At 41.3% G+C, this 25,685-nt stretch overlaps 2 protein-coding genes and 1 long non-coding RNA gene across 6 annotated transcripts in view; 2 read left to right on the top strand and 1 right to left on the bottom strand.

The window, feature by feature from the left end:
* The window catches only part of FLACC1 (flagellum associated containing coiled-coil domains 1), a 38,593-nt gene extending 38,061 nt beyond the window's left edge, over positions 1-532 (top strand). For both annotated transcript variants that reach the window (XM_019974996.2, XM_019974987.2), the window contains one exon: positions 11-532. In XM_019974996.2, the coding sequence (XP_019830555.1) occupies positions 11-134 (124 nt within the window). In that variant the 3' untranslated portion in view covers positions 135-532. The remainder of the gene's footprint in view (positions 1-10) is intronic.
* A 595-nt stretch (positions 533-1,127) lies between these two features.
* CASP8 (caspase 8) lies at positions 1,128-24,883 on the bottom strand. Of its 3 annotated transcripts, XM_019974952.2 has the most exons (11): positions 24,681-24,882; positions 22,683-22,726; positions 22,027-22,089; positions 12,433-12,770; positions 9,824-9,929; positions 8,717-8,855; positions 8,560-8,604; positions 7,904-7,986; positions 6,220-6,361; positions 3,567-4,068; positions 1,128-2,182 (listed from the first exon to the last, which is right to left on the bottom strand). In XM_019974952.2, the coding sequence occupies exons 4-11, from the start codon at positions 12,735-12,737 to the stop codon at positions 2,047-2,049; spliced, it is 1,458 nt and encodes a 485-aa protein (XP_019830511.1). In that variant the 5' UTR covers positions 12,738-12,770; positions 22,027-22,089; positions 22,683-22,726; positions 24,681-24,882; the 3' UTR covers positions 1,128-2,046. The 3 variants fall into 3 exon arrangements, with proteins under 3 accessions (XP_019830511.1, XP_019830504.1, XP_019830532.1); XM_019974945.2 differs by lacking the exon at positions 22,683-22,726; XM_019974973.2 differs by lacking the exons at positions 22,027-22,089; positions 22,683-22,726 and having other exon boundaries at positions 24,681-24,883.
* The window catches only part of LOC139176857 (uncharacterized), a 48,585-nt gene continuing 44,706 nt past the window's right edge, over positions 21,807-25,685 (top strand). The window contains exon 1 of the long non-coding RNA XR_011561338.1: positions 21,807-22,245. This is a non-coding gene — a long non-coding RNA (uncharacterized lncRNA). The remainder of the gene's footprint in view (positions 22,246-25,685) is intronic.

Here is a 25,685-nt window from a genome sequence, read left to right as displayed (position 1 = left end):
CTCTTTATAGGCAAAAGATAATTGCCAAAAATGAAGAAATTTATGATGAACGGTTTGGGAGATCTACCTCTGTTACTGTTTATGAGCATAATTCTGACACTTTAGAAGATGGTGGCAACGAAACACAAGAATGATGAGAAGAAGAGTTGGTCTCTGTGACCAAAGATGTTAGGAACCAAAGATGTTAGAACCATCTTTGGTAGGCTTAAGAACTCCTGTGAGGTTTTCTTGAGAAATGCATATGGTGAGTTTAGCTTTTGGCCTTGCCTTGATTCTACTTGTGACTTTTCACAATTTGTTTTCTCCTGAGTGACTGAGAATGTTTGAATTCTCAACTCAATTACATAGACATTCATGACTCTTCATTGAAAAGTAATTGTCTCTATACCTAGAGCTGAGGGTCTCTAGGCTTTGTACTATTTTCTCTTCCACCTTTACATATTTCATTACCAAAGACACTTACCTGAAGAACTTCTTTCTATTAAAGGTTGACAATATTTTGGGGTGTGCCTTTTGTCCCCCAGACATTTCACTAGCAAGAATGATAATTTGTTGAATTGATCCCCCAAACCTTTTCTCTCTTATATGTGTCTCTACTCCCCTATTTCTCAATATGTTCCCAACTCTATGATTTGGGAAGAATTTCTGATGATTCCTGTCATCGTCTCTAAACTATTCCCAGAATTCAAATGTCTAGAAGGCAGGCAATATAAATAAGGGAAGTGGGCTTAACATAAGAAAAAATAACCACATAAGCACAGTGATAAATGGTAACTGGCAGCAGTCTCAGTGAGGGAATTGGGCAGGATGGTGTGGGGATTGGGGGTATGGGGTAAGGGTTGTGGAAATTCGGTGAACGCATTTCATTGTTGCCAAACAGGAGCATGGTGTAAATGTGGTCAGATACTCTGATCATCAAAAGAAAGTATTCTGGTTTTTATGTGACAGCTTCCAATTTTTAAATATGGAGAAGAAGTGGGGTTTTTTTAGACAAGAAATGTTTAAGAAATACAACTATGTGAACAAATATTGGAAGGCTCAAGGAAAACATATCTATGACCCAAACATTTTCTACCTGTAAGACTAGGTTCCACTGGCAAAAAAAAATGAAAACAATCTCCAAGGAATAGTATGATAAAATTATATTTTGTTCTGTTAAAAATATTTATTACATTACTAATTATTAATTACTAAAGATTTAAGTGAATTGAACATATAAAGAAAGAGCAAATGTATAAAAGGCATACTGCATTGTTAGCAAAAAAGCAAATCATGTTCAGCACTGCAGAAGCATGTATATAAAAGCTGAAAAGGGAGTTTGGAAAGATTCTTAAAAAAACAAAATCATTTGGTATTTTAAAAATCTTTAATATATGAATTTTAAAAAAATTTTTATTTTAAAAAAATCTTGCAAATTAGTATAAAGGATAGCTTGGGAAAAGACCTACTGGAAGTACAAAACAAGTTAATATTAACATCATTTCTCTTAAAAGTAGGTTGAATGCTGAATTTATGAATAATTTTTTTTTTAAAAGGAAAATAATCTCTAAGCTTTTGAAACTGAAGTCTAAAGAGTGGTGGTTTTCAACACTGAAAATCAGGGTCTGCTCATGGCTAAGGAGAGGAGGGTCACATGTTTCCAGGACAGCTTATCATACACACCAGCAGCAATCAGGCTGGATATGGGAACTTTATACCCTGAACCTCAATAGTCAGGATTTTTTAGCTAGGTCAGATCACAAAAATCTCCCTCCATGATCTTTGATATTTCTTTTAAACTTACTGTGCTTTTTGTATCCATTTTAGTTCATTTTTAAACCTTTTCATCAAATTAAAAACACAATTTAAATCAAGCCCACAGCTATGACTGTTACTGTCTACAAAGCCAGAGATTTAGGCTTGAATTTGCATTAAAATTATATTGTCCTGACTCCCATGCTTTCCCAGCTATTTGAAAATAAAAAGAAGAAGAAAGAGAATAAAGTAGCAGCATTTTAACTATTGTTCAGTTGCATAACTATTGTCTAGTTACACAACTAAACAATATCAATTAAGAGGAAAGAAGAGTTTTTTTCGCAGTGTGAAAGTAGGTTGTGGCATCTGTTTGGCCATACGTTGCTTGTCATCCAGTTTGCTTACTTCGAAGTTCACCTTGGTTAGGATGGTCAGAATGTCTTCACCCCTGAAAAATGTAACAGAACCTTGTGACCATCTATGGGAGGAAATCACTATCATCTACTGTGGTTAGTGATAATTATTTCCCTCAAAACATTGGGCATTTGAATTCATATGGTGTTAAACCAAGGCCTACCCCAGCTTTCTAGGTAAAGAAGTTCTCAGAGCTTCATAACTTACCCTTGGTTTATTAGGGATCTTATGACCATCAGAAACCTCAGTGTCAACACTGGATTTGGTTTCTTTCCCTCCTGATCTATTTGTACTTCACTCAACTCCAAGTATGATGTCACTTACCCACTAATCTCCTCAAGGCCCCTCAACATTCTCTGCCTCAAATTGGCATTTCTTCTGTGGATTCACTGATGGCCCCATCAAACTTGAAGCAAGTGGAAATAGAATGTCTCCTGCAGCAACTCCACCCCTTTCTCACCAGCACCTCTTATAAGTTTAGTTGGGCAACCTGTTCATTCAATTCTGTAGCTAGTCCCCTGGAACCTTGCAGGTTCATTCACTAAGTTACAAAATGAAAATGTAGCCTGGATGTTATGGTTCCCTCTCAGTCCTTTCTCTGCCATGGACAATTCTTGCTCTTCACACACTTAAAACATAATGAGACACAAAACTAGAAGCAACTTGGAGAGGAGTTCTTGCTATTTATTTGCTGGTTGTATGTACATTAGGTGAACTAAGCCATACTATCATTTAATTAATGGAAACATAAGATAATAAATGAGGAAAAGATACTTCCCCATATTTTGTGAGCTTCAAAGAAGTCAAATTATTGGGAATATAAAAGGTTTCTACTCTTTGGCTCTTAACTCCCACAAGAGGGTTTGAGGTTGGTAAGATATTATAGAAGGCTTCCCTGGTGGCTCAGATGGTTTAAAAAAAAAAAAAAATCCACCTGCAATGCAGGAGACCTGGGTTCACTCCCGAGTTGGGGAGATACCCTGGAGGAGGAAATGGCAACCCACACCAGTATTCTTGCCTGGGAAATTGCATGGACAAAGGAGCCTGGTGGGCTACAATCTATGGGGTCATAAAGAGTCAGACACAACTGAGAGACTAACACTTTCACTTTTGACACAGTAAGAGAATGTTAAACATTGAAATTCCAAACTTGTTGAGTGGGTTCAGTCATGTTTCTGCCTAAAAACAGAGCTGTACTATATGATTTTGCCATCTCTCCAGCTCTATGATATACTGATTGTCCTTTGAAGTGCTAAATAAAAGAAAATCCTCTGTAAACATCTCAGGTTTTTCCATCTGTGAACTAAAGATCTTAACACTTGCTGTCTCTTTCACTCTGCAACTGACCTGAGAATCAGCTATGTGATCCACAATTAGATATTTGGAGATGAATGTAGGATTGAATAAGTAAAAATTACCTAGGACATCTTTCTCTCAGATTCTGGCAAAGTGACTGGATATACCAGGCCCCATTCCAGATGTTTCGGTAGGAAACATAGTTTTTCACAGTGGCCATCCCCAGCAGAAAGTCAGCCTCATCTGGGATATATCTCTTCTGAGGTGATGAGTCCACCTCTAAATAGGCTTCCATCTGTTCTGAGTCGGTCTCAACGGCTACACCTTTCTGGTACTTGTCCCCTTGGCAAGCCTGAATAAAAAAGATTTTGGGTTTGCCAATAAGGGAAGGGCACTTTAAGCCAGTGAAGTAAGAGGTCAGCTCATAGATGGAGGCTTCTTGCCCATCGGAGCCATAGATGATGCCCTTGTTTCCGTGGGTGAGGATGCAGCAGATGAAGCAGTCTTTGTTTTTGTGGTCCTTCTTCTGGTAGGATTCTAGAACCTCACAGATTCCCTTTGCTGTTAGGTCTTTGTAGTGCACTATCTCAAAATGAAGTTCACGAAAGGTCTTATCCAAAGCGTCTGAAAAGTGAAATAAGAAAAGTCATATTGGACCTCCTTGGTGGTCCAGTGGTTAAGAATCTGCCTGCCACTGCAGAGGGTATGGGTTAGATCCTGGTCCAGGAAGGTTCCACATTCCTTGGAGCAACTAAGCCCAGGGCATACCAACAAACTGAAGCCTGCATACTCTAGTGCCCACGCTCTGCAAGAAGAGAAGCCACCACGATGAGACGCCTCCACACCACACAGAGAGTAGCCCCGACTCACTGCAACTAGAGAAAGTCCACACACAGAAATGAAGACCCAATGCAGCCAAAAATAAATACACTTATTGAAAACAAAAGAAAGGAAAGTCAATAGTATATGGCAGTAACTCCTAGACCACAACCTAGAACTAGAGAGAACATTGATCAGATAAGAATTTGAACCAGAATTTAAGAACAAGACCCACTATGTTAGTGGCTGGATTCCACAGGCTTCTAATATTTACTGCCACTAGCTGCAAACATTTCCCAGTTCTCAGGCAAATGAGAAAGGGGAGACTGCTATTGTCTTTTCTCAACTAGTCTACAAGATGGGTAAGCTATTTTTAAGGCTTACTACCGAACCAGTCTAAAAACTAACTGTACTACTTACATAACCAGAAAGAAAGCAAAACAAATTTTTAATACAAAATCCATACTTATTTTATCCTATATCTTCTCAGAGCTGTTTATCAAAATACAAGATATGAATGTTTAAAAAGTCAAGTAGAACTAAAAGACTTATAAGTTACCCCTTCTCTACTCTTTCCTACTACCCAGTTATATTCTGTCCAGCCACTTCTGTGAAGGCAACCACTTTCAACTTTTAACTATTTGGGGGAGGCGGTATAAGCCTCCATTTTGTAATGAATTTGGGTACATTTCTACTTATTTATTTATAAATTTTAGACTTTTGTATTGAGTTCCTATTGTGGATGATGAGCACTTGGTGTTCTTAAACATTTATAACATTTAGTTGAAGCAGCAGAAATCTATATATTACCAGTACTATGTAAATATAATATTCTTTAATATGCTTCCTTTCTTATTAAAATAAACCAAGATATATGATGATAAATGATGTAGCCAGTGAACTTAAGCTCTATGGCTATTTAAAAACCTTAGAATAGACTTGCTTGAAAAAACAAATGTTAACAGAAAACATTCACAGATTCCTGATGATTAAAATCAACCTATCTAAAAAATAAAATAAAATCAACCTATCTTAATTTTCTAAGCACTACTCTATTTAAAAGAAATAAGTCATTACCTGATGTTATGACTCATAAACATCATTTTCAAAAATTCTTTTATCAAGTTGAAATTCTTAATATCACTATGGATTGGGTTGGATTATTTCTTTTATTGGTTTTAGTTGTCGTCATATCTACATTTACATGATGCAAATTATTTTTCATTCAACCTATAAGATCTCAATCTTAGCCAGAAAAGACTGAGCCAAAGAATTTCTGGCTAGTTTAACATTTGAAAATGCTATTTATGTTAAGAACTCAATTTCTGCTGCACTCAGAGCCCAACTTCTGTAAATGGTTTATACAAAAGCAATGTTTTCACTCAACACCTAATACACTCTCCAGAAGCTCTATGCATTTAGTTGAATTAAAAATGAAGTTTAGGGACTTCCCTGGTGGTCCAGTGGATAAGAATCCACCTGCCAATGCAGGGGACCCAAGTTTGTCCCCTGGTCCAGGAACTAGAATCCCACATGCCACTGGACAACTAAGCTCATGAACCACAACTGCTAAGCCTGCACTCTAGAGTCCTCAAGCCACAACAGGAGAACCCACCACAGCAAGAAGCCCAGTAGCTGCAACTAGAGAAGCCTGCATGCAGCAACGAAGACCTAGTGTAGCCAAAAATAAATAAAAACAAAATTTATTGTTGCTTGTAGCCTTTTAGTAAGATTTAATATTTTATCTTTATAAATATATTTATTTGATTTTAAAAATTAATTTAAAAAAAACAAAAGCAGAAAACTAGCAAATATATAAGAATGTTCTTTGTGTCCACAGGGAAATATGGTTAGATCCACCTTTTTGAAACATGTGGCCCTGTTGATACAGCTTTTGTTCTCCCTTTTCAACAAAAACATAGGTATTAGAAATATTTCTTTTCTGTTCTACTGTACCTGCATCAAAGTCTGTTCCAGTCCTATCCTTAAGGTCGTGAAGTTCAGGCACCTGCTTCCGTGCTATGCTAAAATCATAATTGTTAAAGATCAAACAGTATCCCCGAGGTTTGCTTGTCATTCGGTAAACTGTGTCAGATGTCTGGAAAACAAAAATCCAACCCAGGAGCTGACTCTCTGGGTCAGCTTTGGTTAGGCATCACCCAAGCCCAACTGGGATGCGAATGCATTTTCCATGGCCCCACCCCAACCTGGCACTGCTCCCCTAAGCAACTAGTTTCCATTCATTCCCCTGACAAAGGATCCCCAGACTTCTTCCCCACAGTTTAGTATGTAAAGTCAGTGTCCCAATATTTGGGTCTCCTGAGCATTTGTACTTATATTAATACTGTTGTCGTCATATTGTATTAGTATTACTTATTCTCATCTCTGCTCAAGGCACAGAACATCTGTGTCAGGGACTAGGATTTATTATTCATTTGAGAGAGCTCAGTCAGGAGTTGCTGGACTAAGGACTATTGTAGTACCGTCTTTAGGTTGCCCCTTTGTGACCTTGTGATTCCCTTGGCTCTCTGATCATCTCATCCATGCTTTGGGCTAACAGCTGAGGACCTATCCATCACACAACACAGCATGGTCCCAGGATTTTTAAAGCTGATGGCTTAACTTGGCTCTGAGGACCACAGTGACTGGAGGAGACAGACGGGTTATGCTATGGGTTACACTATCCAGGTTCTAGTACTTGACAGTGACCCTGTGACCTCCTGATTTCCCCAGGGCTGTTTTAGTGCTGAGATATTTAGCATTTATTGGGAAATCCATGCAATTCCTCAAGGTAGATGAAAGGGCCCCAGACTAGGGGGCTAAATTCCTGGCTCAATACCCTCAAACCTGGAACAAGTTATTGAATCTCTCTTGCCCTTGGTGTCATTAGCTGATGGGTGGGGATGATGTCAGCAAAATGCTTTACTGATTATAAAGTGCCACGTGACTTTGGCTAATCCTTGATGCCCGTACCAAGAGAGGTCTGGTAATTTGCTCTGGAGTCCACTAGTGAGTGGTCTCTCCTAAGCTTAATTTCAAGTTTTTTTCAATAGACTTTTGGCTTATAGCAATTCCTCTGCTTCCCTGGGAAGAGTGAATGGGCTGATGACTAAGAAGGTGGTCAAGTGTTGAAGGCTACAGAAACAGAAATGATACCAGGAAAGGCAATTCTTGGGCCTGCTCAATGGGAGGAGAACATAGAGATGACTAGATCGTGAACATTTGCTGCTTACGCCTAATTACAAAGGAGAAACAGTTTTGAAATGCCAAGCTAAACGAAGACTTTGCTTCTTCCAGTCCTGTTTGACTCTCCCCCCAAAAGCCCCCTCCCATTTAGGCTGAGGCAGCTGCTAAAGGGATCAGGTTAGAGGCTCCCTACTCCTCTGTCCTCCAACTCTTCCAACATCTTTGGTTTTAAAATAGACATTTAACACACGGGAAACCAAAGAGATCGCCTTTACCAAATTCCAAAGTCACATTTTAAACTTGTGCTTTTGTGGAATTTTTCTATAGTTCTCAACACTTTTCACTATGTTTCTGTCCCTTATAAGTTTATTTGGGGGAAAAAAAAAAAAAGCTCAGGAACACAATAACTAGAATCTGCAGCACAAAAGGGGAAAGAATGGGAATTTCCTGGTACCTGCAACTCACTGTCCTGTTCTGGAGAGTCTGACATGGCCGGCATCTTAGAGTAGCCCTCCTCTGGAAGCGATTGTGACATATCTGGAATGAAATGTGACAGGGACGATATTGGTTAGTAAAGAGGTGGCACCCAGGACAACATAAGGTCCCTTTTAAAATGTAAATTCACTGACTGCCTTGAACATAATATACTTGCAGTCCACAGAATAAGGGAGAATCTTACTGCTGACTCATTCTGCCTGTTATTTCAAACTTGCCAGCCTGAGGCTACAGGGTCTCTGCCTTTTGACAACTCCTTTTACATCTTCCAAGGTGCAGAGGTGACTAGTAATCGCTGCTATTAGGAAAGCAGGTCCATTAAGATGCAGATGTGGTAAAGGTTGTAGAGAGGAGACAATGAGGCTTGTAGTTTAGTCATTGTCCGACTCTGAGAGGCCATGGACTGTAGCCTGCCAAGCTCCTCGGTCCATGGGATTTTCCAGGTAAGAATACTGGAGTGGGTTGCCATTTCCTTCTCCATGGGATCTTCCCGACCCAGACATTGAACCCGCATCTCTTGCATCTCCTCCATTGGCAGGCGGCTTATTTACCACTAGAGCCACCTGGGAAGTAAATTAACTAAATAGACCTTGAAAACATATCTGCAAGTATTACCATTTGAAAATGCATATGGATCTCTTTCAAGGCTCATTCTTCTCTCTGAATTTTAAAAGAAACATACACATATTTGATTAGAAACAGTTATGACATAGAAGCATCTGTCAATTTAAGACTACATTTTGCTGATTCACAGCTCTCAGGTTATTTATACCTTTTCTTAATTCTTCATAATCATAGATTTTCTTCAGCAAGCTCTTGTTGACCTGCTCACAGATTCTTTTCAGGGTGTCCAAGTTCTCTTCCCCTAGGATGGTCCTCTTCTCCATCTCCACGAAAATATCAAGCAAAGTCTAGAGGGATGAGAAGTCAAGTTAGAAAACAGGATGGAGTTTTACTGACTTTTAGATTATTATTTTTTTATTTCCACTTTCTCCAAATTAGACACCCACCTAGCTTCCCAAGCTGATCCTCTTAAGAGGACATCCTGGTCTTATAAAGCCAATCAATAAACTATCAGGGAGGGAATTCATGTTTTCTGGCCCCAAAAGACAGAAATAACACAGAGAAGAAGTCACCTCAGATGTCACCCAGTCTCTAGGCCCAACCATCTATGGACACTTTTATGTGAAGACAGTGAAGCAGCCCAGGTACATGGCTGAGATGCAGCTGCCCAGTCCCCATGGCAACAGCCCTGGGAACTGCCTCACACCCTACATTGCCTCTGGCACCCACTCACCTCCAGGCTGAGGGTCCTTAACAACAGTGCAGTGACCAGGGCACTGCAACACACACACACAGACAAACACACACATACAGCATTACATCACACCACAGACACACATACGTATAGACACACCATACCACACACACACACACACACATACAGCATTACATCACAGTACAGACACATATATGTATAGACACACCATACCATACACACACACACACACACACACACACACACACACACAGAGTTCCAGGTCCCAGGTTTTTCAGAGACTGCAGAAGTGGGGAAATGGTCTCAGGCCCACCAGGCTCTCCTGGCTCTACAGGCCCCCACACTGACCTAGGCTCCCACAACCAGCCTTCTCCCTTTGTTCCTCACTCTGTCTTGTCCCTGATAATTAATGTGAGCAGCACCTTATATTATACAAAGGCATCATATCTACAGCACTCATTTCAGACGGCATTCTTCTCCCTTGGTTAAAAAGTGAGAATTCAGGTTGCTTTTACTGACAAGAGCTCTCTTTAGTCTCAGTAATCCCCACCAGCTGACTCACCCTCAGGGCTACACCTCGGGTGAGACACCAGGTCTTACCATGTCATCATCCAGCTTACATTTGGCAATCTCCTGGCTCAAAAAAAACTTAAAGTCCTTCAATTCTACTTTGTTCACATCTTCTGAAATCTGGAAAAGCAGAATCCTATAGGGGGAAACAGAAACACTTTAACTTTCTTAAGTTATTTCCCATCTGATATATGGAATCGCGTGGACTTGATCCTCTGGCCTCCCTTTAAAATAAAACCAGCTAATGACATGATTTATGAGTTGAGTTCTTGGAAAGGGGCTGGTGTTGTGACACTGAAGACTCATGGCTCATGCTCAACTATCCCACTCTTAATGGAATTTAAATTCCCCAGGGACTTCACTGGTGGTTTAGTGGTTAAGAATCCACTTGCTCATGCAGGGGACACAGGTTCAGTTTCTGGTCCAGGAAGATCCCCCATGCTCCAGGGTAACTAAGTCCATGTGCCACAATTACTGAGCCCATGCTGTAGGGCCCAAGAGTTGCAACTACTGAAGCCCACAAGCCCCAGATTGAGCATACCATAATGAAGAGTAGCCTCTGCTCTCTGCAACTAGAGAAAGCCTGCATGCAGCAATGAAGACCCAGCACAGCCAAAATAACTAAATAAATATTTTTAATTTAATTAAAAATTTTAAAAGTTCCCCAATTTTAACTTTCAGTTAATATCAGTTGAGTCAATTGTGTTTTCCCCTTGTCCTTCACTATAAGATCAAGATCTTGTTGCAAAGAAAGAACAAAAAAAAAGCTTGATTTTGGATATTATTCTTTTCAAAACACAGATCAGTTTAACCCTAATTCTTCAATTAAAACTAGTCAATGTTCTCCCAGCCACTCCCTTCAATAGGAAGCCCAAACACCTCCTCTTGGAACACAGGCTTTTGTGAACTGAGCCTAGTCTGCCTCTTCATCTCTGGCCATGCCTTACCACCATCTCCTCATTCCTCTCCGAACATACCCAGTTGCCCTGCTCCTCACCCTTTGATGTTGGGCCCCTCATACCCCCATTACCTTGTCCATCTGTAGACTGGATTAAGATGGTCCTAACCCGATGGCTGGTGTCTTTAAAAGAAGAGGGAACTTTAGACACAGACACAAAGGAGAGAAAACAAGGTAAAGAGAGAGGCAAGATTGGAGTGATGCATCTGAAAGCAGGACACCAAGGGCTGCCTGCGACTGCCTGAAGCCAGGAGAGGAGCATGAATTAGGTTCTCCCTTAGAGCCTCCAAAAGAGAGCCCGTCATCTTAACGCCTCAATTTCAGGCCCATAGGCTCCAGAACAATTAGAAAAATAATTTCTCTACTGTGTTAAACCTTTGGCAGGACAGACAGCCCAAGCCACTGCCGTTCTTCTGACAGCATCTGGAGTCATGGGGATTAAGCAGTCATTGGGTGTTGCAGACTGGCTTATGAAGTGAGATTGTGGAAGCTGTTTAACCTTTAGGATGATTGGTTATTACAGTGGGTGTTTCCAGTGTATGGCCAGGGATAGAGTACAAGTGATTATCTTAAGACTTCTCTGGTGGTACAGTGGGTAAGAATCCACCTGCCAATGCAGGGGACACGAGTTCTATCCCTGGTTGGGGAAGATTCCATTTGCTCTGGAGCAACTAAGCATGTGCAGTGAAACAACCAAGCCGGAGTCCTGCAACAACTGAAGCCCACGCGCCTAGAGCCTGTGTTCCACAACAAGAGAAACTACCACCATAAGAAGTCAATGCACTGCACAAAGAGTAACCCCTACTCGCCACAGCTAGAGAAAGCCCAGGTGCAGAACTGAAGACCCAGCACAACCGTTAGTAAGTTAATAAATGAATCATTTTTTTTAATGGTTATCTTATACCATTAAAAAAAAAAAAACAATTATTGTGGGGGTCCAGTCTGGCCAATCCAGAATGACTGACAGCACACACCTCACTGAAGAACTTGGTAACACAAGCCTTAAAGTGTGTAATAAAAGCCTAAAACCCTGTGGAGAATTTCATAGTCATCCACAAGTAGATGGGACAGGTTCTCGAGTGGGAAGCTATAATGCTTTATTTAATAATAGGCAAAGTTAAGTGCACGGTGTGAACACCAGCAAAGCAGAGGCATCGAGATAACAGGCATGTAACAGAGAGGAGAGTTAGAATGGTTGAAGCATGGCTACTTGAATTTCAGTGGGTTCCCAGGTGGTGCCAGTGGTAAAGGACCCGCCTGCCAACGCAGGAGACGTAAGAGACGCAGGTTCGATCCTTGCGTTGGGAAGATTCCTTGGAGGAGGAAATGACAACCCACTCCAGTATTCTTGCCTGGAGAATCCCCATGGACAGAAGAGCCTGGAGGACTACAGTCCATGGAGTCACAAAGAGTCAGACACGACTGAAGCAATTAGCACATGTACCTATTGGTAATGTTTCACTATGTAAAGAAAGTTTTACTTTATTGGTTTTAGTATTTTTTTTCTCTGAATTCTACATTAAGTCTCTACATTTCTTAATCTGGCCATGGTGAAACTTCTTACCAGAGCCTCCAAAGTCACTCCACACAGACAACCTACATACAATGTCAGCCCTGCCCATAAAGATGTATCCATTCAAACCCACAGCTCCCAGGTCCACCCCGTGGAGGTTCTCCCCACCTGTAGGCAGAGATCTGGGCCCTGCCGGGTATCTGAAGCTCCCTCTTCATCTCCTCCTCGCTGGTATACAAGTAGTTAAGCAGCAGATCCAGTCTATTCACTCGGAAAAGCAGCTCCTTCAAGAAGGACAGATTGTTTTCCTCCAACATTCTCTTTTCTTGGAGCCTCTGGAATAGCATCAAGGCATCCTTGATGGGTTCCTGCTTCCTATATGGGATGTGGTCCCGGCTTAGGAACTTGAGGGCAGCCAGGTCGTCACTGCCCAGCTGCTCCCCAATATTATAGAGACATTGGGTGAGCGCCATGCTTTTCAAGTGTTAGGAGAATGTAGTTGTTACCTAGGTTAAAACACAATGTTATTTTCAGATGAGAAAGAAAACTACCACTTACTGGTTTGTTCCATCATCAAATGCTATTACATCTATTATATGCCAGACATTATGCTAAAGATACAGGGAAGAAGAAAAACAAAATGAAAAAAAAAAAAAACCCCACAAACAAATAGGTTCCCACTCGTTATCATTTTGGAACATAACATTGTTTTGGAAAATAGATTTACAAACTAATCAGTGGTCAGAGAGTTGTAACCAGAGCACAGGAGAAATATAGAGCCTTAACTCAACCTGGGAGAAGGGCTTCCTGGAGAGAAGTCACCTTTGGGGAAAAGATGGTGAAGGACAATTCTTAAAGGAAATAATGTGTGCAAAAGATGGAGGCAAGAATGTTCAAGTCAGTTCAGACAGGCATGGGGAGCTCAAAAAGTAACCGTGAAGAGTCTGAAAGAGGGAATGGTGAGACAAAGGGATGGAACTGTGACCAGGAACCATTATGAAGGGCGCAGACCATGGGTCAAGGGGGTCAGGCTCTGTCCTGGAGGTAATGGGAAACTAAGAAAGCGTTGTAAGCACGACAATGATGTCATCCAATTTAGTATTAACATTTAAAGTGTGGGGGACATACATATATGTGTAACTGAATCATGTTGCTGTACATCTGAAACTAACACAAAATTGTAAATCAACTAGACTCCAGTATAAAAGAAAAATTATACTTAAAAAATAAAATGAAGTGTGGAGGACAGATTGGAAGGGTTGGAGGTGGGAAAAGTGATATGATCTGGCAGAAACAATGGTGGTGGGAGGACACTGTTGTCCTCCAAGGGCCTCAAGACTGGCTCTCTCAGCTGGTCAAGAACCCAAGACTGGAAACAGAACCCAGAAGAACTTGGTCAGCCTTTCAACTCAAATTATGGGATATTTTCACATATTGCTGTTGTATAGTCGATAAGTCATGTCTGACTCTTTTTTGACCCCATGGACCGTAGCCCTTCAGGCTCCTCTGTTCATAGGATTTCCCAGACAAGAATACTGAAGTGGATTGCCATTTCCTTTTCCAGGGAATCTTTCTGACCCAGTGATCAAACCCACGTCTCCTGCATTGGCAGGCAGATTTGTTACCACTGAGACACCAGGGAAGCCCTATTTCCACATACTTACTTGTTTGAGTGGGCTTCCCTGGTAGCTCAGATGATAAAGAGTCCACCTGCAATGCAGGAGACCTGGGTTTGACCCCTGGGTCAGGAAGATCCCCTGGAGAAGGGAATAGCTACCCACTCCAGTATTCTGGCCTGGAGAATTCCATGGACAGAGGAGCCTCGCAGGCTACAGTCCATGGGGTCTCCTAGAGGCAGATACAACTGAGCAACTAACACACACACATTTGAGCAGGTAAGAAAAGGAGAGGGTAGTGTTTCAGGAAACCACAGACAAGCTTCACACAAGTAGCCCCAAATCTGGAGTTTTCCCCCTTGAGCCCCTTGAGTCACCATGGATTTCTCCTTCACCTTTCCTGCTCTGATAGGCCTATATTCTAGGCACAAGGAGCCCTTGGAGCAGGGTTCATGTCAGACACAGCATAGTAACGAGACTGGGACATGACTACTCGAGACAGGCTACATGGTCACTGTCAAAGCCAGGAATCTCACCAGCAGCTGAGTGTCTAGGCAGTGGGGCTGTGGGGTCAGACAGAACTTAGAACAGAACCCAGGGTGGGCCTGGCCCAGGCCTGGGCACTTCAGAGCCTCTCAGGGTGAGATTCTCCTCGGTAAGGTGAGATCAAAAGAATAACCTCTCCTGCAGTGTTGTGAGTATGAAAGTGAAAGTGATAGTCGCTCAGACACGTCTGTCTCTTTGCCACTCCATGGACTGTAGCCCTCCAGGTTCCTCTGTCCATGGGATTTCCAGGCAAGAATACTGGAGTGGGTAGCCATTCCCTTCTCCAGGGGATCTTCCCAAACAAGAGATCGAACCCAAGTCTCCTGTACTGCAGATAGGTTCTTTACCTTCAGAGCAACCAGGGAAGCCCCACTTTGAGTATGTAACACCTATAATGTTTGCAGAGTAACGACCAACAACTAATGAATAAAGGCGTGTTCACCTGAAAGAAAGGAAACACCTTGGCTGTGGGGCTGGACACCACCGGCCCCACAGCAGGTGGTTATATGAACACTTACGTGAACACTTGTTCATGTAACCTGAACACTTCTCTTACCCTCCTAATTTTCCTGCTTCCTCACTGGAAACTTCAGCTGGAAGCAGCAATTTTCAACCTCTTCATAGTTGAAGAACTTTTCCTTGAAGGCTTACTCAAATGCTGCCTTACCTCAGGGCTACTGTCTGCGAACCTTGAACTAGAAAACCTTTAACCTCAGCTCCATCACTTGCTTGTTCCCACAGACTCTGTGCCTCTGGGCATTTTGCTTGACATCAAATAATCTTCACCTGTTTGGATCTCTTTCCTCCCTGAAACAAGGCTCCTGAATTCTTGGATGAAGCCATGAATCCTGACTATCACTTGAGGGGTGATAGAGTGAATCAGGACCTGTGTATTTTGTACATCAGATGTTAAAATAGAAACATTAAGGTAAATTTTAGTATTTTTTAAAAGTGGCCCACAGAAAAATAACTTGTTTTAAAGTAATCCAAAAGATTTTGAAGCTTTTTAGCTTTTCTTTTTCCAACCTCCCAATGCTGATTATAGAACAGTGGGGTTTTTTTGAGGGGGAAGGGTAAAAATTGAAAATACAATAAATTATAACATCGTCACAGTGGTCATTATCGTACATCACATACACATAAAGATACATTTATATAAAAAACAAATATGTACACCTGGGTTTTTTTTTTTACCCACTCAATAATTAGAACGAACATTTACCCTTACCATAAACATTCTTCTTTGGCATATTTTTAATATTTCTTGAATTCCAGCATGTGAAAATAAAATTGATTTTAAGCAATTTTCTGGTTTTTTACTGTTAAAATAATATTGCATTGAGGGACTTTTTCATATATCCTGGGCATATCTCTGATTATTTCCTTTTTTAGAATTGGAATCATGGCAAAATTTTTTGGCAAAACTTTTTTTCACACTTTTGGTCTAGAGCTGGCATTACTGTTTAGACAAAGCGTTTTCTTGATTAGGGAACTGTAGGGACAGTTTCTTGGGAAGATGCATTTTGTTTTACATTGGAGTCACAAAGACTGCAGAGCCTAGATCATTCACTGCAAAAGCAATCAATTATTATAAAAATATTTGATATCTTAAATATTTGGCCAGCACCTAAAAGCATAAGTTCAAAGTTCAACAAACAAAGCTGCTGGACATTCCAGGAAACAGACTAGTGAGTTCATTTCTTAAATCACACTCTATAGGAGCACATATGCTCTACAGGGTTTGTACATATCACGACAGCATGATATGTAAGCTTAAATAACTAGAAACATCCCAAAAGTCCTCCAATAAAGGAGTGGTTAAGTCAACTACTGGTGGCTCAGAGGTTAAAGTGTCTGTCTGCAATGCGGGATACCTGGGTTCGATCCCTGGGTCGGGAAGATCCCTGGAGAAGGAAATGGCAACCCACTCCAGTATTCTTGCCTGGAGAATTCTATGGACGGAGGAGCCTGGTGGGCTACAGTCCACGGGGTTGCAAAAAGTCAGACACAACTGAGCAGCTTCACTTACTTCACTCAAGTCAACTACAGTATAGTCATACACTGAAAGTTGTGCAGCACTTAAGAAGATGTCCTCCACCTTCTAAAATTAAAATGCATAGATATTCAAGATGTGTTATGTCAGTGAAGATATAATAACCAAGAATCATATAGCTACTTTTCAGAAACACTCAAACAACACAATTAGATTTTCAGTGATTATAGACATAAAAGCAGAAAAAAAAAAAGATACAGAAATTCTGGAAAGTGACATACCAAACTCATAAAGTGCCTAGTTTTTGTATTCACAGATCTTTGAAGAAAATACATTGGTTGCCTGAGAGGAGAGGAACTAGAGGTCTGGGGGTGGGGGAGGCCCGGGTGTGGACCGGAAGTGACTTGCTCTACATTCTGCACCCTTTGCACAGTGTGAATCTTTACCATTTGCGTGTATTACTTATGCTAAATGTACATGAACTTAAATTAAAAGCTCTACTTAAAGTCCTATTTTTATTCCAGTATATGAATCTGGAAAGGATCTGAACTGGGTCCAGTTCTGTTTAGTACCATTAAGTCCAGTGTCCTTAGATCTTTTAACAGTTCTAACCATTGCTAAAATATCATTTTACAGAATAAAATCAACCAAAGAATCAAATGAAAGCAGAATCTCCTTATTTCCCCCTTTGCAGTTGTTTTCTGATAGTATAACAATTATTTTCTGATATGATTTTCTGACTCTGATAACAATGCTTTTTGTATTCATTTTAGAAAATACAGGAAAGATAAAAGAATAAAAATACCTATAATTCTATCATCCAAAGTTAAAAGCCCTAATCAAAACATTCCAGACATAAATTGTACCAATGTTTTCAGTCTCCCAAGGCAATAGAAACAAAACCAAAAATTAACAAATGGGACCTAATGAAGCTTACAAACTTTTGTACAGCAAAGGAAACCAAAAACAAAATGATGGAGAAGGAAACGGCAACCCACTCCAGTATACTTGCCTGGAGAATCCCATGGGCAGAAGAGCCTGGCCAGGCTACAGTTCATGGGGTCACAAAGAGTAGGACATAACTAAACCAACTGAGCAGGCACACAGCCTTTGTTACATGTAAAATGAATACATTTACTTAACACTAATTTACTGAGACCTATATGTATCAAGCAAAGAAGTGAAGAAAACAAATAAAAATCCTTCCCTTCAAAAAAAAAACAAAAAAAACAAAAAAACAAAATGAAAAATCTACAGAATAGGAGAAAATATTTACCAATGATGTAACTGACAAGGGCTTAATTTCCAAAATATACAGTTTATACAGTTCAACAACAACAAAAAAACCCAACTATAAAATGGGCAGAAGACCCAGAGAGACATTTCTCCAAAGGAGAATATAAATGGCCAATGCTGCTGCTACTGCTGCTAAGTCACTTCAGTCATGTCTGACTCTGTGCGACCCCATAGATGGCAGCCCACCAGGCTTCCCTGTCCCTGGGGTTCTCCAGGCAAGAACACTGGAGTGGGTTGCCATTTCCTTCTCCAATGCATGAAAGTGAAAAGTGAAAGTGAAGTCACTCAGTCGACTCTTAGAGACCCCATGGACTGCAGCCCACCAGGCTCCTCCGTCCATGGGATTTTCCAGGCAAGAGTACTGGAGTGGGGTGCCATTGCCTTCTCTGAATGTAAGTTGGTACAGCCACTATGGAAAATAGTATGGCAGTTCCTCAGAAAACTAAAAATAGAATTACCATATAATCTAGCAATCCCACTCCTGGGCATATATCCAGACAAAACCTCTAATCCAAAAGGATACATTCACTCCTATGTTCATAGCAGCACTATTCACAATAGCCAACACATGGAAGCCACCTAAGTGTCCATCAACAGATGAACAAATAAAGAAGATCTGGTATATATATACACAATGAAATATCACTCAGCTATAAAAAATAACGAAATAATATAATTTGCAGCAATCAGGCATTGTCGTACTAAATGAAGTAAATCAGAAAGAGAATGATGAATACGATATGATACCACGTATCTATGGAATCTAAAATAGGACAAATGAAACCTATCTACGAAACAGAAACAGATGTGTGGTTGCCAAGGGAGAGGGCGTAGGGGCAGAGATGAAGTGGCAGGTTGCAGTTCACAGATGTAAGCTCCTATAAATGGAATGGATAAACAACAAGGTCCTGCCATACAGCACTGAGAACTATATTCAGTATCCTATGATAAACCATAATGGAAAAGGATATTGAAAAAAATAATGTATATGTATACGTGTGTGTGTGTGCACGCGCATGTGTGCTTGTGACTGAGTCACTTGACTCTGCAGCAGAAATGAACACAATATTGAAAATCAACTATACTTCAATTTTAAAAAAAACTTAAAAAACAAAGCTAGGACTTCTCTGGTGGTACAGTAGATAAGAATCTGCCTGCCAGTGCAGAGGACACAGGTTCCATCCCTGGTCCAGGAAGACTCCGCATGCCTCAGAGCAACTGAGCCCATGCGCCACAACTCCTAGCCCGCGTACCTAGAGCCCGTGCCCTGCAATAGCAATGAGAAGCCAGTGCACTGCAACTAGAGAGTAGCCCCCACTCGCCGCAACTAGAGAAAGCCCAAGGCAGCAGTGAAGACCCAGTGCGACCAAAAATAAACAAATAAATAATTTAAAAAAAGATAACTACCTAATAAAATTTTACTGTCTTTCCTACCAAATATTTTAGTACTGTTTATGTATTTTCCCTCCTATCTGAACACACTGTATTTCTGAGGTGTATTTTTCCACTGATAATATTATAAGTACAACTCGATGTCTTTTTTTTTCTACAACATGGATTTGAAAATCTGTAAGTTATATAATCATACAAATGGGCAATAATTTAACCAGTCTCTGATGACATTTTTTGTTGTTGTTCAGTTGCTTAGTCGTGTCTGGCTCTTTGCAACCCCATGGACTGCAGCATGCCAGGCTTCCCCGTCCTTCACATCTCCTGGAACTTGCTCAAACTCATGTCCATTGAGTCAGTGATGACATTTAGGATGATCTTACAATGCAAATCTCCAATGCAACTCTGATTATTTTATTAGAATAATTTCTTAGAAATAGCATTATTGAGATGAAAGATATAAAGCTTTTTAAGGCTTTTGTTACATGTTCAACAGCATTTCCTGATGTATAAAAAAATCCAATCCAAAGCCAGAATGACATGAGTTTGAATATAACATGATTGGCTCCCATCCTCTATAACCAGGTCATTTCATTTTCTTTGCAATAGCCTGGCAGTGCTTTCTAAGTGATTTTTACATCGCATCCCTACTACTTTCACTTAGTAGAGAAAGTACTGGCGAGGCTTCTTTCCTGACCCAGATTTTCCAAAACACGTTGTGGTTTAATATTGTCTTTGTTTAGGTCACCCATCTCTCTGCTCGTAGTACCTGGGAAGCACTATTACCTGCTCTAGATTTTATACCATTAACCACGGGCCACCTCTAGATTAGGCTTTATAGGAAGAGGAACTAAAAGGCACTTCTTTTTTTATGGGATCTGGGTTTATTGCACGAGCTCATAAGCCACAAACTTTATTAGAGTAATATTTTAAAAAGAATATTCATTGCTCTATTTTTCTCATCCTAAAATAGTAAAAGTAACACTTGTTCCTTAGAGAACTTTTAAAAGAAAAATACCACTTGGAAAAATTTAGAAGTAATTTTGGGGTCACATTTGTGGGGTTTTTCCCAATTTTATTCACATATATGCATATATAATGTATGCATATACATATGTAGAATATATCAATTTGAATATATTGATGTATATTGCATGCAAGATAGAGGAGAGGGGTGGAAATGGAAAGGCCTTCAGAAGTTTTCTTTTACTTTCAATTATACAATATCTAAGTAATAAGCCCACATACATATACTTGTATTATATGATATGTAACTATATCTATTATTTTTATAATGTGTGCTCCAAAGTGTTTTTATATAGCCAAATGTTTGTATTATGATATATAAATGTTTATAACATATAACCATATAAACATAAAAATATTTTTCTTGTCTCATTTACTGCAATCCTCTCTAGAAATTGCTATTATCATCTTCACTTTATTACCATGAAAAATCAGTTCAGAAATAAACTAGTGAGAGGTATCAGGCCCAGATTTGAGCATCTCAAGAGGCTCAGTGACAGGCCCTGCAAAGATTTAGATTTCATTCTAATTGCAGTTGGAAGCCAGTGAAGAAATTTAATAAAGACACATAATCAAAATATTTTTAAAGATTATGAATTACTTAAAATTTTAAAAGACTAAGTGAAGTGAAGTGAAAGTCACTCAGTCATGTCCAACTCTTTGTGAACCCATGGACTATACAGTCTTTGGAATTCTTAAAGAAACTCCCAAAAGAAACAACAAACAAAAATTCTTAACAAATCCACTAAAGCAGAGAGAAGGTCAGAACCTTACAACCAAGCTGGTATGTGCTGGAGCCTGGGTTTAAATCTCAGCACCTCATCCCAGAGTCCCAAATTAGCACTGCCTGTTACACCACAATTAAATTGCAAATAAATCTCATCTAATCACAAACAATCCTTCTAACAACATACTAGCAGCATCTTAGCTCTCTCAGTCTTATGGAAAACTATCTCAAAGCTGGAGAAAGTTTTACCCAAAATTTGCATTCCTCTTCTGAGACAAAAATCTGTGTCTCATTCAAAGTTCAAGAGTACTGGAAAGTTAGTCTCAGACCTGAAAGCCCTAGGTAATAGGATGGCCATTCCCTCCAGTCCAGGAGGATCACTCTGAATTGGGGTTCCCACTCCAAATTGGGATTCCCCCAGAACCTGCCGGAGGCCCACACAAGCTCTGTTCACTGCAGGGCCCCAGCCAGCACTATCACACAGCCCAGGAAAGGTATCCACATTCCAACCAAATTCAGAACCTACCAAACTGAACAAATGTATAACTTCACCTGTAAATGCTTAATCTCACATTTCCAAACCAATGTTGGAATGAAATTCATAATTCCACCTATGAACGCTTAACTCCACAAATACTGATTATCAATCTACTGCCATTATATTATGCCCGGTACTGTTCCTTACCCTTTTAATACCCCCACCCCCACCCCGGAAAGAGAAATAAATAAATAATTGAGTGCTTAGCCCTGTGTGTGTGTTTCTGTGTGTGTCTGTTTAGGGGTGTGTGTGTTTATGTTGGTGGTCTGTGGGTCGGCAGATGGGTAGCTACAGCAGCAAAGTCAGTTGAGATTTGAATTTTGGTTTCTGTTCTTTGATAAGTCTGGCTGGCATAAGGGTGAGGCCTCTGTAAAGATGAATATACTTGGAGTATTCTCCCTCTAAAACCCAGGAATGCATCATCTACCGAAGCTGGAGGGACACAGACATCTGGGATCTCTGGACCCTCACCATGGCCTTCAGAGGCATGGCTAACTCTCCAAGTTTCTCCATCTACACTCAAATACAAGGATTACCCTATGGGCCCCGAAGCTGCCAGATCCCATTCTCGGTAGCCTAGAGAGTTCTAGAATCAAAGGCCTTCCCTCTCCAAAGTCCCATCAGATCTTACCAGAGGCGGATCCTGGAACCTTCACAGCAGCAGCCACTTCACGGGCCTCTTCTCTCAGTAGATCTAAGACAGGAATTAGAGTCAAATGAAGAACCAACAGCGTAGCTCGCTTACTTCCTGTTTTCAAAACTCCTGAGTCACCATAGGCTGAGTGAGGCAGGCCAGCCTCCAGGCAGCAACCCCGTCTCCATCTCCAAGAAGGAGCCCGTGGAATAAGAGGTAGGTGCTGGGTGGGGACCTGGCCATCTGAGACCTGCCTCTGGCTATGTGACTTTGGGCAGGTCATTTTCTCTTTGGGGCTTCTGTACCACATTCCAAAGGAAAAAATTGAACTGAATGATAGCTAAGAACCCTTTCTTTTCCTTTTCAGAAATGTACAGATTTTTATGGGTTCATTATTAAGACTTCAGTGATTTCCTTCAATAATACTCACTGAGCACTCCTGAGTGATCTTGAGTTCTGGAAACTATGGGGCCCTCAGTATGGTTCAGAGGGTCTACTGACCCCCACAGAAACTCCCATGGTTTCCGCCATCTACATTTGCGTACAAGATCACCTCCATGACCCCAAGGCCACCAGATCTCACCCTCAGCAGTCTAGGTCTAGAAAACTATAGAATCATAGTGTTTCCTCCCAAAAGGCCCAGCCAAACTCACCAAAGGAAAAATAAAATCCCAGGGCCCTCACCATGGACTGGGACCTAGAGATAAAACAGACAACAAAACTCACTTTAGCCTTGCCTTTGGCTCTCATCAGTTGTTTTCTGATGATTAAAGCAGAGAAAGAATAAGAAAAAAAAAAAAAAAAAACCCTCTCTTCTTTGAAACTACATGTTCTCTTTCCCCAAATGGAGTATTAGCTTTCAGAGGGCAAATTTCACAGCCGAGTGGATTAACGCGATAGCTGAAAATACCCCTCCACCTGCACAGGGCTAGGTAAGAGTGCTGTGTTCCTTTTGTGCCCTTAACTTCCTTTGACTCTGCCCTGAGAACTCCGAGCGAGAAGGTAGCCACAGAAGGAAAACCTATTAGTGGCTAAATCCTAGCCCAGGAAGTCCCCCCTTGCTCTTTTCTTGCGACCTCCTGAATATCCACCCAATATCTGTCCTGCTGTTTTATGGGTGGTTCCTGTCCTAGGCTGTGATCTTCACAAAGGCAGGGACCACATCTTTCTTGTCCATGTTCCCAGGTTGTGCCCCAGGAGTAGAAATATCTTGAATACAAAGGTCTCCTGCAAATCAACAAGGAAAAGAAACCCTGACGAAAGACAGTGGATCTGATTATAGAGTTCCTTGACAGAGATACTCAGATGGCCAAAGTGTGCAAATGATACTCAAACTCATGACTAAGCTGGGGACTACAAAGTAGGTATGAGCTACCTACTTTGTACCTATCAGAATGGCAAAGGTTTGCAAGCTGGATCCAGCTAAGTTCTTGGTGGGCCAGTTCTTCTATAGTCCTTATATAAGTTGTAGAAACTGTCCGTCATGGAATAATAAGCAGCGGTTATAAAGTGGGACCAGGCAAAACACTTAAAGAACAGAACTCTGTACTTTAACTTAAAGTTCTATTAAAATACAGAGTGCTTACTTGCAAATAAAATAAAAAGTCAAAAACAGAACAAGCAAAATACAATATGAATACTAATACATAACATGTAATAATAATTGCTAACACTTACTGGGTACAGAGCAACACCAGTCAGTAAGTGGCTAAAGCTGTTATTGTCAAATAAATCCTCACAGCTACCTGTTGAGGGAGTGTTAATCCCACTAATGATGAGGAAACAGAGGTACAGAGAAATTACTTTCTTGCTCTGGTCACACAGTTTAAGACGTAGTGTACACACACAAAACAATGGTACATTTCACAAAGATACAGAGCAATTAAGGCTATATATCATAAGATGTGGAGGTGGCTCAGTGGGAAAGAATCCACATGCCAATGCAGGAGACGCAGTTTCGATCCCTGGATTGGGAAGATCCCCGGGAGATGGGAGTGGCAACCCATTCCAATATGTTTGCCTGGAAAATCCCATAGGCAAAAGAGCCTGGCGGGTACAGTTTCTAGGGTCGCAAAGAGTCGGACATGACTGAGCGACTAGCAAACACACACACTTTGGGAGCCAGCGAGGAGGATAGGAGATAGGTTGGGAGTGGGGAGATTCAAGAAAATGGGTAAAGCAGGGCGGAGGTGGAGGGAGGGGCCGTGGGTCCCCAAGACCAAAGGCTTATAGGGAATCGGGACCTGACTGAGTGATCAATTCAACCCTCTGCCCCAGGACAAGCGATAAAGAAAATAAACATTAGAAGGTAAATAAAGCCTTGTGGGAAATCTAAAGTAAACCAGCAGGAGACAGACAGTGTACCTATACTCGAGGCAGCAAAGGAACTGGAGAGTCCTCAGATTAAAAAGTAGCAAAGCCAGGGGCTGTGGTTCAGATAGGAGCCCACTCAGAACCTGGCACCCTGGCAGGACTCTTCCCTGGGCAGCAGAGGAACTGGAGAGTCCTCAGATTAAAAAGTAGCAAAGCCAGGGGCTGTGGTTCAGATAGGAACCCACTCAGAACCTGGCACCCTGGCAGGTAACTTCCCCAAGGAAGTCCTTGAGTGAGAAAGGCGGCATCCAGAAGCCAGCTGGGCACCAGGCACTCACCTGCTCCACACAGTCCTGGCAACATCCCAGCCACCAAACTCCCAACGACAAGACCCCACACTGCCTAACTTCACACGTCGGATTGCTGAGGCTGGTTCTTACAACCAAGCTGGAGAAAAATCCCTGGAAATGAGACAAGCGGGAGGGGGAGACAAGAAGTGGGGTTGGAAACGCCTCCAGGAAGAAGTTTACTTTTACTTTCGATGCCTCCACCAGGCTTTTATGCCTGCCCCTGGAAGACTCACTTCCTGGTTCTCTCCTCTCTATGTTCAGAATTTGCTACCAAATTCAGCAGGGCTTAAAAAAATCTTGAGATAAAAGAAAGAGAACCTGTGAAACCATTGCCTTCCAGTAGAAGGGCAAACTCTGGTCTTCAGGAAGAGAGAAAGAAAATTCCTGAACAGAAAGAACTAGAAAATAAACTTGATTTTGAAAGCTGGAAAACCGAGGTGACTCACTTGAACAGAAAAATGTTTCTTATTTAAAGGAACCGTGCCCAATTTCCCTACATTCAGAGGTGACCACAGACAATTTGTCAACATGCAAACTAAAAACCAGGAAGCTGGACATGTTTTATTGGAAAGCATTTTTAATCACTACATTTAGTGTTTATCAGCTCTCTAATTTTTAAAGACAGACTTGAGACTGCCTGTGACCAGTAAAATGTCATTCTCGCTTGAAAGGGGTCTGCGGAGAAAAATGCTTCCTCTGTTCTGTGGCCTGAATCTTAACACTGCAGCCGTGGACAAGCTCCCCGATCATCTGGCGAGAGCTCTTCCTGGGTCCAAACAGATCTCTAGCTGAGTTGTGAGGAAATTCAGCACCAAATGGGGGTGGGGTCCTGCCCAGCCCTAAGCAGAGGTAACCATCCTTGTCCAGTGCTGACCCCTAGTGGGGAAGGGGGTGTTGGGGGGAGGGGACAGTGATGTGAAGACCTCTCCTCTGGGAGTCTGAACCTCCGCAGCTTTTCTTCATCCTCCACCTTCTCCCCACCCTCTGCCTCTG

Source organism: Bos indicus, chromosome 2 (assembly GCF_029378745.1).
Source record: "Bos indicus isolate NIAB-ARS_2022 breed Sahiwal x Tharparkar chromosome 2, NIAB-ARS_B.indTharparkar_mat_pri_1.0, whole genome shotgun sequence".
NCBI classification, from domain to species: domain Eukaryota; kingdom Metazoa; phylum Chordata; class Mammalia; order Artiodactyla; family Bovidae; genus Bos; species Bos indicus.
This window is presented reverse-complemented; position numbering and strand designations above follow the sequence as displayed.

Excerpts from the sequence above, each read along its gene's own strand:
- CASP8 (XM_019974973.2), bottom strand. The coding sequence starts at position 12,737 with ATGGCGCTCACCCAATGTCTCTATAATATTGGGGAGCAGCTGGGCAGT. Across the intron at positions 9,930-12,432 it reads GCCCAGATCTCTGCCTACAG|GATTCTGCTTTTCCAGATTT; the intron begins GTGGGGAGAACC and ends TTCCCCCTATAG. Across the intron at positions 7,987-8,559 it reads TCCATATGCATTTTCAAATG|ATATGTCACAATCGCTTCCA; the intron begins GTAATACTTGCA and ends ATTTCATTCCAG.